This window comes from Annulohypoxylon truncatum, assembly GCF_022578515.1.
Source record: "Annulohypoxylon truncatum strain CBS 140777 unplaced genomic scaffold F4807scaffold_35, whole genome shotgun sequence".
Taxonomy (NCBI): domain Eukaryota; kingdom Fungi; phylum Ascomycota; class Sordariomycetes; order Xylariales; family Hypoxylaceae; genus Annulohypoxylon; species Annulohypoxylon truncatum.
Window position 1 is genome coordinate 35731 of NW_025953821.1, and position 14677 is coordinate 50407.

General features: G+C 47.8%; 4 protein-coding genes across 4 annotated transcripts; 2 read left to right on the forward strand and 2 right to left on the reverse strand.

The window, feature by feature from the left end:
- Positions 1 to 8: 8 nt before the first annotated feature.
- On the forward strand, positions 9 to 1983 carry F4807DRAFT_234000 (FAD dependent oxidoreductase). The gene is made up of 3 exons (XM_047994192.1): positions 9 to 213; positions 376 to 612; positions 666 to 1983. The coding sequence occupies exons 2-3, from the start codon at positions 400 to 402 to the stop codon at positions 1767 to 1769; spliced, it is 1317 nt and encodes a 438-aa protein (XP_047850776.1). The 5' UTR covers positions 9 to 213; positions 376 to 399; the 3' UTR covers positions 1770 to 1983.
- On the reverse strand, positions 1975 to 4609 carry F4807DRAFT_463743 (fungal-specific transcription factor domain-containing protein; the record flags this gene model as incomplete). Its single annotated transcript, XM_048002022.1, has 8 exons — positions 1975 to 2429; positions 2483 to 2660; positions 2707 to 2882; positions 2944 to 3217; positions 3270 to 3811; positions 3865 to 4002; positions 4061 to 4179; positions 4458 to 4609. The coding sequence occupies 8 exons, from the start codon at positions 4607 to 4609 to the stop codon at positions 1975 to 1977; spliced, it is 2034 nt and encodes a 677-aa protein (XP_047850777.1).
- A 1059-nt stretch (positions 4610 to 5668) lies between these two features.
- On the reverse strand, positions 5669 to 11308 carry F4807DRAFT_470253 (ABC-2 type transporter-domain-containing protein). The gene is made up of 10 exons (XM_048002793.1): positions 10470 to 11308; positions 9862 to 10396; positions 9463 to 9806; positions 9159 to 9402; positions 8513 to 9108; positions 8100 to 8457; positions 7732 to 8044; positions 7049 to 7677; positions 6528 to 6991; positions 5669 to 6472 (listed from the first exon to the last, which is right to left on the reverse strand). The coding sequence occupies exons 1-10, from the start codon at positions 11000 to 11002 to the stop codon at positions 6022 to 6024; spliced, it is 4467 nt and encodes a 1488-aa protein (XP_047850778.1). The 5' UTR covers positions 11003 to 11308; the 3' UTR covers positions 5669 to 6021.
- Positions 11309 to 11489: 181 nt separating this feature from the next.
- Positions 11490 to 14653, forward strand: F4807DRAFT_234133 (uncharacterized protein). Its single transcript, XM_047994194.1, has 13 exons — positions 11490 to 11602; positions 11668 to 11696; positions 11762 to 11816; positions 11879 to 11949; positions 12010 to 12108; positions 12158 to 12173; positions 12241 to 12372; positions 12503 to 12601; positions 12656 to 12953; positions 13007 to 13175; positions 13274 to 13755; positions 13850 to 14225; positions 14277 to 14653. Exons 1-13 carry the CDS (start codon positions 11548 to 11550, stop codon positions 14463 to 14465), a joined length of 2070 nt encoding a protein of 689 aa, XP_047850779.1. The 5' UTR covers positions 11490 to 11547; the 3' UTR covers positions 14466 to 14653.
- Positions 14654 to 14677: the final 24 nt, after the last annotated feature.

Below are 14677 nucleotides of genomic sequence, written 5' to 3' on the forward strand. Positions count from 1 at the left end.
GAACTGATACGCAAATTGTCCTTAGAAAGTGGACGCTCCGGTGCCGGCACTCGGTAGATTTCAGCATTTATTCTATCAGTCGATATGTAATTAATTATCGACATGCGCGTCTGACAGTAACTGCGCGTTCGGCCCCGCTTCCGAGTGTGGAGGATTTAGTCTCCTCTCCTCTTTATCTCTCGGCATAGATCCCGGGGTTAATGTGCTGGTCAGGTGAGTATGATTCCACTCAATTACCTCTATAGAGTCCAGATCAATTACACCGCGCATAGAAAATGGCGAAGTAGCGTCGATATTTGACTGCTGGAGTCGACGGTATCACAATCGGAATAGGCATTGGCATTTCAGGTTTATTTGGTTAATTTTCATTTCAAGTTTCAATTTCACTAGACGAGGTCCATGATGGCAATTTCAAAGCAAGATCGTATTATTATTGTAGGCGCAGGAGCTTTCGGCCTCTCAACTGCTCTACACCTTTCCCAGAATGGCTACTCCGATATTACAGTATTTGAACAGGATGATGAGATACCTTCAATGTATTCGGCGGCAAATGATTTAAATAAGATCATTCGGGCTGAGTACGAAGATCCCTTCTACACGGATTTGACTATAGTGAGTACACCCGAAAGAATTGTGATTGATATGGTCGATTAACCGCATACCAGGAAGCCACAGAAGCTTGGAAGACGCCCCTTTTCCGGCCATACTACCACAGAGTGGGCTTCTTACATTGCGTTTCCGAGAAAGCTGAGCCAAAAGCTGTGGACACCTTGAACAGGTTTCGAGCGTCTGCTGAGGCAGACCCTCGGTTAGCCAAACATGTTGTCCCGCTTAACTCTCGAGAAGACATCCAAGACGCATCCTGGCAGTTGACTGGCTCGCTCCCTGGTTGGAAAGGTTACTTCAACCGTTACGATGGCTACATGCACTCCGCCGATGCTCTTAGGGGGGTCCACAGAGCTACCCAGGCTCAAGGAGTCAAATTCTTCCTCGGCAAAATCTCCGGTGCTGTAGAAGCCGTAGTATATGAGCAGACTCCGAATGGTAAAAAGAGTAAAGGAATCAGGACGAAAGACGGCAAGTTCCATGCGGCCGCGTTGGTCATCATTGCTGCTGGTGCTGCTGCCGCCAAATTAATACCTGAAGTCGGCCAAAGCGTCGTTGCCAAGTCTTGGTCTGTCGCTCACGTCCACCTGACCGACGAGGAGACATCGGCGCTTCGCGGTATTCCCGTCGTCTATGCTCGGGACCTCGGGTTTTTCTTCGAGCCGGACCCGAAGACCAACCTTCTTAAGCTGTGCCCGATGGGCGGAGGGTTTATCAACACCGACAAAGACACGGGAGTCTCGCTACCTCCGGAATCGAGGAGCGCTAGCTTGGATTTCCTGCCCGAAGTGGACGAGGCTAAACTCCGGGAGCTTCTGCGCCAGACTCTACCTTGGCTCGCAGACAGACCTTTCGTTAGGAGATCTCTCTGCTGGTTTGCCGACACTTCGGACTCTGACTTCATCGTGGATTACGTGCCGGACACATCGGACTCCGTTGTCGTATTTTCCGGTGATTCGGGGCACGGTTTCAAGATGTTCCCGATTGTTGGAAAGTGGATTGTAGATCTCCTAGCATCGTCGACCGGCCAGAGTAATGCGAGATGGCGATGGAAGACTCCAAAGCCCAAGAGCGGAGGAGACTGGGGCGCTGATGTGAGCTGGCGTATCGGAAACACGACGGAGTTCCGCGATATAAAACGGGCGAGAGATCATAAATTGTAATCGTAATCTTAGCGTGTCGTTGGATAATTCATGCCGTATCAGATGGTCATCAGCCTTAGATCATCAATATCATAGTTCTAATTCTCGCTTGCGAATCCGAAACTGGGCATGCATGATTGACGGGATAAAGTCGACAAGCTAGGAAGACCTTGTGACGAGAGTCAGTACATCAGACCGATGATACTGGAGGCGGTGTTGTGCTTCTCTACCAGACGCTATTCTCTGCTATTGCACGATCCATCCATTCCACATCCTCGTCTTGGATAGAACTCGCGATCGCTAAGAGTTGATCTGCTGAGAGATCATCGCCGGTGCTAATACAGTGCATGGGAAGTGGTAAGGGTAATGATCCTTGGTTGACAGAAAGATCTGCTGAGTGTTGACCGCCGTGAGGTTCTAGACTTGCGCCTGTACCTGAAGTGTAAGCGATGTTGCTACGAGTAAGTAGAATTTCATTCATCATCTGGTCAAGTTGTTGCAGTTCCGATTTTCGCCAACCAGCAACCAAGTTTCCAGCTGAAATCATGCAATCGAATAATTCAAGAGATCGCTGTACCCATGCAGGACAATCCCTCACACGGTGCTCATCAACGACAGATGCGACAGCTAATATTACTGATGATGCGTATAAAGAGTCGAGATCAAGTGATAAGAAAGTCTCTGTGTATCGGGTAAGTCGTTGCAACCTGCTGCATACGAAGACAGTTACTTACCAAGGAGCCCTTGAGCATGTAAACTCTCCAATATGATGATAACTGATTGGGAAGACTCTACACACATCTGCAAGAGTGTGCCAAAACGATCGTGGGTGGAAGAATTCCGGTAGGTTGCAGACTCAAACTTCATTTTCAAGCCACAGAACATTAGAGGGCGAGTTGCCAACACGATACACTAGGATCAAGTTAGTAGTGTTCATGATTCGGATGGATTTTCCTACTTGATGGTAAAGAAGATGCAGCGACGCTGACATTCTTGAAACGCCGTAGCCAGGCTGATCTAATTTCAGGGGTAAAGTATGTCCAAGTTCGGTCGCCAACCCTGCTAGAGTTTCTAACGATGCCTTTGTGCTCATCAAGAATTTCCCCTTGAGCCTACCATTAAGGCCGTAGATACCTGACGTGCGACTTTTGTGTTATTCAAATAGGAAAATTGAACCGAGCGGGTTGGGGCTTACTGTTATTTATCTCAGCTATGATACGAGCTAACTTGATATGCAAGTCAAGCGTCGTCGTTCGCTGACTGGACTCGGGAAATATTGGTAGTTGGCATTGGATTTCCGAGTCTCGAATATTCTGAGGCAGTCCCATCATAGACGTCATATGGCGGTCTAATATGAATATAGTCCACCAGATCTTGCGGCATCTATGTACGTGCTTCTCGCCAAGTTGTGATTCCGGCATGTCGGTGTGCATTCCGTAGGCCAGGGCCACACGCATTGCTTGACCAATCTTTGCTGCTCGTTAGCCCCCTGAAGTTACCTAGAGGAATAATATGCCTTACGTATGTATGCGCAGAGCTCCGATGGTCAACACATTGGAGGTATAATGCTATGCAGCACAGAATTTCCGTAGAGGCAAGGGGGTCGTGAGGGAAAACATAAGCTGGCGGTAGGAGTTGCATAGCCCTCACAAAGAATTCTGCACCAGATGGCCGCTTGCCGGCACACTTCTGCATGATAAAGATCTTTCCAAAAGCCAAGATAAGGAGAAAGTGAATGTACCACAGGCTCGATGTCCTGGTTGGACTGTCGGGCTCTGAGTAAAATTGTTGAAGGTGCTGGTGGAATTCATCATCGTCAAACAGGTGATACATTTGTCCACAATGGAATTTGACGGCGTTCACTAGGTATATAGAGTAATCCGGGCTCGGTATGGCAAGCGGTTCTGGGTCCGTATGGTCCATAGGTCCATCCCATCCTAAATCGTATGCCAAACCATCGAAGAGCAAGGCATTCGGCGGCAACGGCGCATGATGGACGACCTCATGGGTTATCTTAAGGACTTTGCCGGCGAAAGACCAGTTCGACGATGTTCCCAGGTAAACTGGCAGGGCAAGTTCAGCTATTGTTGACTTATGAGATAAGGCGAATACGAACATTGCTGTCCATTCGGCGCCGGCATGAATGTAGATGGCGAAGCAGCTAAGAGATTTGTTACATTTGGCAGATTTGCGCCGTGTTCGGATGAAACTGCTTGGTCATCGTCGCTGTTTTGCGAAGCGCTCGGATCGTGGCCTGACTAGAATATTAGTCGTCTCCACTCCCGCCGCGTCTGGAAATGATGGCAGCGTACTATCTTCGCGCATTACATCGCCATCCTGTCCAAACATAGATGGTGCCGATACGCTTCCCTCGGCGGCGGGCGGGTGTCGCTCTGAGCGCGCTGCCTTCTGTTGAAGCTCTAAAAGGAAGCTGAGGTTTGTTTCATCAGCACTAATAAGGCGATGACTTGATCGGGATCATTGGCGCTTACGCTCGCTTCACAACCACCCTATCACCCGCATCGTCGAACACGCAGTTCGCTTTCCGTTTTATACACCCTTCGCATGGTTGAAGTCCGGAGCATTTTATTTTTTGTTTGCGACAACGTATACATCTGTACGATGTCTCATCTCAGTACTAATATCAGGTTCGTTCTCTTCATCGAGGTGGGGTTCTGGAGTTCTGGAGTTCTGATAAGAGCAACTTACGCGTTAGATGATCGTTTCGATGTTTTCTTCGGCGGGCTACTCGTCGTTGTCAACTCCATCTTCAGTGGCCTCAACCCAGAGGACTCTGTAATACAAGGACTACGATGCGCGATGATTAAATTCTGGACATTGGCTTTAACGTCCGACGTCATTGCCGTCTCCTCCTTCTCGTCCTCTTCCCATTCTCTCTAGCTGAACTTCGCTTATCTTTACAATTACTCGATGTTATCTCTATTGCTAACGGATAGTGGGCTAGACTGCATCCGCCTAAGCCCCCTCTGAGCTTCCCCGCAATTCCCACCCTTTGCGAGCAGTGTCAGGGGCTTAGGGTAGCTAGACGCGCTATTAACGCAAGAAGTTCTAGGCTTAATTCTTTGGAACTTCAAGTTGCATTCATACACCTCCAACATGCGCCATGAATGCAAGACTAACAAGCCCCGTAGAAGGTCACGAGTCTTCGTAGGCGAAATTCCATTTCGATTAGAGAATACCTCATTCTACACCCTTTACATACATGCATATTTTGGTATCAAGGCATCTCAATATTCTTATCCGACCTACTGCTCAGATATGTACCTAGTTCCTAGCTGAGATAATGTCATATCCAGCAAATGTCACTCTCCGGATTGCCGAATCTTCCCCTTTCGCATTGATGGCCAGAGAACCATCTTCCGACTTCCCTGCATGCTTGGTAGGTATGTAAGTAGGTATGCATCCGCGGCAATGATGGAAGCCTGATCGATTTAATGTAACAGGAGGATGTGCGACTATTGCCGGCATGCGCAAACGAAGCGATATGCATACTTCGACGTTGGAACTGCAAGACCGGCTGGCCCGAAGTCTTCTTCGGCTTATCATCCGGTCGTCCCATGATCATAAACCCCAGGTTTTCAGTTGACTACTGCATAATGCCAGGAATTTCCCCAGGAAATGCGAACACGGGCCTATATTTAGAACGAGAGCATTTTCCATGTTTAGGTCTCGTGTCTCTTTTCTAATCCAGCGTACAGTAGATCGGCGTCAACACGGTCAGGGGCTACAGTAGTCTTAGCGGGGTTGTCGGGTCCTACACCCGCACTACTATCTCTACTATGTACCTAGATCTCGGGTGTTCCGAGTCCCTTCCACCTTCGCATTAAATCCCCGATTAATACCTATGAAGTCTAGCTCGATATTTTGATAGTGCCAGTCTAAGATTGGAGCTATCATGATAGCACTAGTGATGGAAAGGGGTCTGGCTGATGCCGAATTTGCCCCTATTCACGCGGTACGGGGGCGAAGTGTAGATGGAGATAAGTACAAAGTTTCTATTGTTATCAATCGTTTTAGAACGCATTATGAACTTCTTAGTCGAAGAATAGGAGGTCTTCGGAGAACATCAAAGTGATTTAATTGGCCTAACCTACCAATACTCTATTATATACCTAAATAACCCATATTCTAAACCCTGTATATTCTAGCTTATTGAGAAAATAAACAACTGAGAAAACACGGGAGTCCGTCAAAGCGCAATCGCGCGCCAATAAATGATCAATGCCCAGACATTCTCATAATTACCTATCAATTAAGACTTCTTTGGAATTAGCTGCTTAGCTTTCTCGAAAATACCCCATTTGGATTTCTTGGGGACTCGAGCAGCCCAGTAAATCAATAGAGCAGCGCCGATATTGAAAACGATATAGGCCCAGATCAAGCCGAGGTTGCGCCATCTATCTCCATAATACGAATCTACGGTCGCAAGGAAAATATTCGTATTCGACAAAGAGCAGAATTGGCAGTTCGAAGTGGCGTCTGGGTTATAAACGGCCCCGAACGCGACTGAGTTGTACGGAGCCATGTAGTCACCACATGTCTGTCCCGGCGGGGGCTGGAAACTCAAGAGCTCAATGTCATCGCACTTGACGTCGTGATTCGCGACGCCGACAGACAACATGGCGCTGATAATGTACGTCAGCGGCGAGACGCGGTACATGAAGATCCAAAATCCAGGAAGGGAACTCTTTGGTACCATGACACTACGAGAATGATTAGCGACTGATCAGGTACTCATGTTGACGCGTATTCACTCACCCAGAGAATATCAACGACATGGCAAATAGAAGCAATGCGAGGACAGCGCCAACTTCCGCAGTCTCGACACCAGCAATGACCATGTCCGCGAATGTGGACTCGAAAATCAAGAACGACCATGTGATTAGGAACATGAGCCCGCCCCGCTCAGCCACAGCATTCGTCTGGACCGCGTTTTCGTTCATGCCGACAAGGTAATAAAACGGAATAAAGACTAGAAGCGAAGCGATTGTGCTCCATGGGAGCTCGACTACCATGTTAGAGAGGAGGAAAGTATACCACGAGTAAATCCTAGATGATCGTTCACGCCCTTCGTATTGTTGCCGCTGAAGGAGGAACTGAGGCATCGTCTGATAGACGAGGAAGGCAAAGATTACAAGCAGCATGAAGATAGCGAACATCTGGTTTTGCAGACCGGCTAGAGATAGTTGGGTTTTGTAGAAGGACACTCCGATAAATAGAGACTGTCATAGCTATTAGTAACGAGACAGATAGTCAAAATTCCGGTTCTGAGTACTTACCGTGCCACCGCAGAGGATCATTTTAGGATAAATGTATGAGGGGCTGCGCCAGTATTGCTCGAACACTCTCCTGGTACATAGGAGAAACTGGTAGTAGAAGGGGGTTGCGTAGTATGCGCTGGCAGTCTCGGCATCCCGACTCACACCTTCAGTGCTCGGTGTACCCAACTCCAAGGTTCTAAGTTCCTTTTGCACGGCCTTGTACTCCTCGCTGTTACGCCAAACTTGGTGCCAGTCTCGGGTCGCGTGAGCTCCGGGTGCGGCTCCGATAACTCGTAACATCCATTCAGCAGGATTCTCGCTTCTTCCGCAGAGGCTACCCCCATTTCGTTCAAAGTAACTGGTCAGTGTTTCGGCGTTGGGTCCTATGTCTCCGAAGTATACCGTCTTGCCTCCGAAGCTTAGCAGCAGCATGCGATCGAACTGTTGGAATAGCATGGCCGAGGGTTGATGGATGGTACATAAGATCGCCTGGCCGTTATCTGACAGCTTTCTCAGAAGACAACAGATTGACCATGCGGTCTGGCTGTCCAATCCAGATGTGGGTTCGTCAAAGAAAACCAGCAGTTCTGGCTTCGCAGCAAGCTCGACTCCAATAGTCAGACGCTTGCGTTGCTCGACATTCAAACCTGGGCAAACTCCACGTTAGATGATGAGCCTATAGCTAATATTAGAAGACGTACCTTCTCCAGGGACTCCAATGACTGCGTCCGCATAAGCTTCCATATCCAAGAGCTTAATGACTTCCTCAACGTAAGCGTACTTTTCTTCTGTCGGGACGCTGAAGGGTTGTCGAAGTGCTGCGCTGAACCGTAAGGCTTCTCTAATAGTAGCCGTTTCAAGATGGATATCTTGTTGCTGAACATAACCGGTTTGCCTCTGGAAAGAGTTCCCGCGGGGTATCCCATTAACCATGATATCGCCACTAACAACGCCCATGGTCACACGGTTGGCCAATACATCAAGAAGAGTTGTCTTTCCAGCCCCGGATGCGCCCTGTGTACGAATTAGCAACCGTCTCATGGTTCTAACCTAATAAGGGAATGCGTACCATGAGTGCCGTCAACGTTCCGGGCTTAATCCATCCATCAACGTGGTCCAAGATACGTCTATGTTGCCCCTTTATAGTAATATCGTAGCAGACATCGGACCAATGGAAGATCGCATTTTGGGTTTGGATTCGGGCAGCAAGAGTACCCGAAACATCACTTTCTCTCTGCCTCTTGCTGGCTTGGACGCTAACAGGTCCGGATTCTTCGTCATTCTGTATTTTCGGGCTATCCGAAGATTTATGGTTTCGACGGAAGATTAGGACTTCGCCCTTGGAAACTTCAAGTGAGAGGTATTCCGCCGCAAGCATGTAGACCGCCGTGAAGAAGATGATGTACCCAATAAGGATTCCGAAATTTCTACCAAGATAGTCAGTAAGTAGTTTTCCGCTACCGCTTCTAATTATACACGCACCTCCAAATGTGGGAATGGTAAAATCCGAAGTTGCCGTTGATAAATACATCACCGCTGACGAAGTCCTCGCCAGGCAAGGCACCTGCGACCGAACACGTCTTTTCAAGCGGCGTGGCATTCGCGTATGGGCCTCCCATTGGCACAAACATGGTACAGGGGAATTGGCGGTTGGAGAATTCATTTGCGACAAGACTTTCGTATGCATAGGAGATCGGATCTAGATAGTTGATCCAACGAAGCCAACCCTGCATGTATCGTGTGGGAAGAACAAATCCAGTATAGATAACCAAAGCCAGTATGAAGATAGCTGCGGGAGTGATCGCTTGCTGTATAGTTCGAGAAGTCTGCGCGATAGTCCGGAGAATCATGGACATGGTGAACGTAGCCGTAAACCCGAAGAGCAAGAAGATGAAGAATGCGCCGGCTTCTTGCCTCAATTGAGCCATGAAATATAACGGAATATTGAAGCAGAGGACAGAGATGATTTTAACCGGCATATCACAGATAGTTGAAGAAACTGCTTCGGCGAAGGGGTGATACAGTGCGTAGCGAGATTGCTTTTCCACAATGGGCCGTTGTGCGTAAAGGGAGAATATCTGAAATCGTTAGCCATTCGCCTCCATCGTCTATATCTAGGGGAACTTACCTCCAAAGCGCTGCTCAAGGCGTTGAAGACGATAGCGAAGTAGAGTAGGATACATCTACTATTCATGCTCTCCGCGACGGGTTCAAGCTTATAATAAATGCTGCCGAGGACCAGAGATATCACCACATTAGCTAGGATGGTGACAACGACGAATATTTTATCTCCCATCATGCGCTGAAATCCTCGAGTCATACAGAGTCGGATTTGCATCGGGATAGAGATGGTGTAAGGGCTCTTGTTCCTCCTATGAATACAATTGTGAGTAACGCTATCGAAGAGCAAAATAATTACTAGAAAAACTCACTGGAATGCTGCCTGCTGCGCCTTTCTAGATTTCTTCAGTAATTCATAATGCTGACCCTTTGCAGGGAATTCTTGTTCGAAAGCTTCGATCTCCCTAAGGAGGTTTGCTCGTGACTCGCTAGACTTCCATACTTGCGCAAACTCGTCAGGGGTCCGCGGGACCTTATCTTCGAAACCAGGTTGAACCACCCTCTCTGACGGGTTTGTGAGAGATGTAAGGAAATCGGCTGTAGTTTGGCGGTCGGGACAATGATATCCAAGATCGGTGAAGTACTTCTTAGCATCATCCTTGTGGCCGAAGTAGATCTGCCTTCCTTCATACAGCACGGCTACCTTATCGAAAACCTGGTTGGGTGTAAGAGACAGAAGATCACATGAGGGTATAGTCCTGGAAACTTACATCGTAGGCAGGTTGTGAAGCTTGATACATCGCAACAATAGCTGCGCTCTCTCCTAGCTCGGTTGACAATTTGAGAGTTTTCGCGAATTCGAGCGCACTCGCGGAATCTAGTCCACGAGTAGAGTTATCCCAGCATTGGATAGCACTCTGGTTCAGAGTGACTTCGGCAATACTAACCCTCTTTCTCTCACCACCACTCACTCCTCGGATGAAATCATTACCCAATTTCGTGTTGATAGTGTGTGATATACCGAAGATAGCCATTACCACATCCCTTAAGTGCTGTGCATATGTCTCGCGACTGACGCCTGGTAGACGGTTCTCGGGCGCGCGAGCCAGTGCAGCAAACTGCAGCGTTTGGCCAACCGTCAATTGGGGGAAGTGTATGTCAGTCTCGGCTTGGTAGATGACTTCTCCACGGAAACGACTGTGCATAACGTCAAATGGTACGCCTTGGTAGTTGATATGAGATTGCTGATCAAGGCAGAGACCATGAGTATGGCCAGCGATGGTCTTCAGTAAGGTTGAGACACCGCTACGTTCAGAGACTGTCAGTTCTTTTTTATTCCTTGGGTCATGGGGATGCTCAGCCAAGGGTTGATAACTACCTTCCCGGACGACCAAGCACCAAGACCATTTCACCATTCTTGACTAATCCATCGAAGTCATTCAGGATTTGGATCTTCTGTTGCCTGCGTGAAACCCATTCTCTAGCAATAAGGGGTGCTTGCCAAAGGACATTAAGGATGTCCTTCTGATAATCGGTATCTTTTCCAAACCCGTGTACGCATAGATTACGCCAGGACACGCCAACCGGAGGGCGAGGATACTTGTCAGGTTCCTGAGCGAAGGCGTGCAAGAGGGTTTTCGCCCACTTCCTTGCGTCGAACTGAGGAGAGTTTGGATCGAGTTCCGGTCGTTTATCTAGAAAAGGATTGACCCCTTGGAAGTGAGTAGTTTCTCGAGTAAGGCTCCTGGCCAGCGTAGCTACCCGCGTATCATCGTCTTCTTCGGAGGAAGAGTCACCAGATGAAAATGAAGCATGCCCAGCTCCCTTTTCAGCCATAGTTAGGTCGAGGTCTTGTTGGGGCTGAGCCACTTTCGGTTCCTCTCCGTCGCTGGCTCTACCTGAGTCAGGCATGGTGGTAGCGAATAATAGCAAGTAGATGTACGAATCTATACCAAAACAGACAAGACGTAGAATGCAAGGAACTGGAGAATAGATATATATACGATTATGCCTCAAGTCCAAAGCCCACCCCTAGAGGTGCCTGCGGTGAGGCTCCATGCCCGGCAAGCCGAACTTGGAAGCCTCTCGCACATCTCGGCAAACATCTCGGACTCTGAGGGTGAAAATTCTAATACACTATTTGCTGGATCACCGTACTTTCCTTATCGCTATAATTAGCACATCAAACGGACTTTGTGTGAAAGTTATGAATTAAGAATTTAATCGTGCAATTTCCGAGTCCAATCGTACTTCTCTTCGGTAACTATCATGTGCTTACATCGAGGCCGTTGGTCTGAGCTCTCGGCGCCGAGATTCCCAATCGCGTTAGCTTCCGTCGAAGTGGGTAAGAGCAGACCGTCATCATACATCAAACGCGACTCTGCTCTTCCCCGAGAGACATTCTCTTGCATTCTTTTAGGAAAGGGCGGATGCCGGATTAGACCTTCGGAAAGACGATGGAAATCCTTAAAAGTTGCGACTCGTGTAAGGCGCGCAAAGTTCGATGTAACGGTGAGCTTCCCCCCTATACGCCGATGACGTTTTAGGGGTTCCATAAGGCTGAATTTAATATCTAGGATACCCCGGCCCATGCCAAAACTGCATTGTGAGTTTAGCCAGTCCAGCCTCCAACAACATCGACGCATCAGTCTTACTAATCACAATACAAAGCGCCGGAAAGCACAATGCCATTTCAGCCGTAGAAAGATACCCCAAAGACGGAATGGTGAGTTAGCCGCCATTGATTTGACGATATACCTGTCATTGAACATCTAACTGACTTCGTAGTGAATACCATCCTCACAACGCCTTCGTCTCCATGTGGTGAATCTCCAAGCACCCCTCAGATTACTGAGAATGTTCGTCTTCATTAAAACACGAAGATTATTAGAAGATAGCATGTCTCACACGTATTATAGAAGCCGCGGTGTCCGCTACCTGAATTGTATGTCGATCGTCTGTTATCCCAGGCCCGGACGGCCGGGGCTCTTGGAAATGAGAAACCGTTCTCCGTGAAGGTACACATCCTACTTCCTCATGTCTAAATGGCCATGCTAAACATTTTAGGGAATCGGACTTGTCAGTACGCCTCAACCGCATCTGCTGAAAACTAAGCCAAACGAATTAGGTACTAACTTGGCATCGGTCAGTTGGAAACGCTAGTTTAACGTTCTTCTCTGACAATCGATTGCTGTATTTATCATCCCGTCTACGAAACGACAGAGTAAGGGAGTTGATTCAAAGGATATCGGCTGTGATTGGTGTTCGGCTTGGTCAGCATGGTAAGCACTCAGACCGCATTACTTATTTTTCAAAAGTCTAAAGATCGCTTAACCTCAATTTTCATGTTAATTTCCAAGGAGCCTTAGTTTCTTCACATGTTATGCTCGAGACCATACTGACGTTTTGCAGCTGATGTGGTACCGTCAAATTCCCTAGGGGGTACCAAAGGAAGCCAGAAAGATATTTTCACGTTCACCGATAGAACCGAAGCAAACGCCCATATAAAATGTCTATCCCCTATACTATGAGTACGTAGTACGACTTGTCTAACCTTTTAAGTAGTATACTTCGAGCGGGTTCATCCTCTCTATCCTTTTCTTGACCAGAGCGAATTTGAAGCAATGGCATTCAGCCCTGACTTTCCCGGTCGTATTGCACAGAATAAAGCACTGTACGCTCTATACCACGCTGTTGTTGCCCTAGGATGCCAGGCTGGTACTGGAGGCAGATTTGAGCCGGGTAAGGGGAGGGCCTGGCAATATCTGTCAAGGGCGCTCGCAATCTTTCCCGACCTTTTCGCACTCCCCGATTCTCTAGATGTCCTTCAGGCGATGACTGCTATTACTGTATATTCACTCAAGTAAGCTTAGCCCAAGCCCCTAGTGTTGCAATCACTAACATTCGACGTCGCAGCATATCTTGCATAGCAATTGAACACTTCATACTGTCTGAGGCATCAAGAAGGGCGCAGAATCTCGGCCGCGCCAACTTATCAGGCAAGGCACGTACTAGCTATCATAGAGCCTTTTGGCTTCTCTACACTATTGAGAAGATAACCAATTTCCATTTTGGGAGAAATTCTGTACGTTGTTTTCCGATACATCTTCATAACTTTGCATATCCTTTTCAACGTCTTGGCTACCCAGGCACATATACGTGCATATTAATACCTAATTATAGATATTTGTCGATCATGATATCGTCATTCCCATTCCGTCGGTACCAGATGCAATTATGGGAGAGTTGGACTGGTTCCTCGTAACTGCGAGGTATGCCCGTTTGCTATCAAAGGCTATGGCTTCGCTCTTCTCGATTGCCGGGACGGACGATCCAAAGACCTATTACCTCTCTATCATAGACCAATGCGAAGCTGAACTAGAGCAATGGAGGATGTCAATACCTGATGAGATTAGGCCAGGAAAGCTGTACCAGACGCATAGGATACAAAGTACGATGCTCCGATTGGTCGCTCTTCGGATTCACCTATTATACAATAGTTTTAAGCTGAGCCTTTGTCGAGCGACGTTGCATCTGGCTGCGAACACAAGTCACGTTGTGAGCCAAGCCCGTCAAGCTGAAAGCACGCGAGCTATGATGGATACATCGCGCCAGGTGTTGGAGTTGACGGCTTTTATCGACGTCGAACCAAATACACCTCTTTGGTAAGCTCAAATCGCTTCTGCAATCTTACCTATACATCTTTAGAAGTTATGACTAGGTACCTATTCAGCTATGCACTTTCTTACATTGTAACAGGATTATGGCGGGGATCCCAGTCGTAGCTCTCTTCATATTGTTCGATCTAGTGGTCACGAATCCGAAGCACGCCGGAACGGGAACGAATCTGGCTCTTCTTGATATGGCCGGGGGTCACTTCAGCAGAATCGAATATGCAAGTGGCGGCAGTCTACCAGGCTCACTCATCGGGGAATTTGCGCACATTGCTCGAGAATATGTGAATAATGTGAAGAACGAGGACGCGACGAATCCGTCTGTTGACAAGCAGTCGTTAACATTGCTGAAGTCACCTCCTACAACTTTCAGCACAATTAACCGGCCTGGGCCTCAAGCAATTGGCGATACCAAGCTCGCCACTGCTGTTAGCTCTCCTCCCCTTCTTAGGCCGACACAGGTAAGAACAGTCCCGTTCACTTTCAGCCTGAGCGCAATTGACGTTTGCTAGATGTCAGATAGTCTTAGTTTCGATGGTGATATTACCCTACCGCTTGACGATACTCTGCTTTTCCCAATAAACGACAGGTACTTTGAGATGGATGACGAAGTCCCTATGGGGACCGACATCATGGATCTATTCAACTCGGCTATCGATCCCTTTTTCAACCAGATAATGGACGCCGACTTTCAAAACTAAGACCAGGTTTATCCTTTAGAATTTAGATGGGTTCTTTCTAGAATAGACGCTAGATTTGCGGGCGCTTCTCTTCATGCTTCCCCACGTTACCCCGGTTTACATGACGTGAAGCTTCATTAAACAGCGCAAGATAATTCGTGTAGTGCTACATAAACTACCTAGTAGTAAAAGCAAGTGCAGAAATAGCATCATACTACCTAGGTAGTACCAAA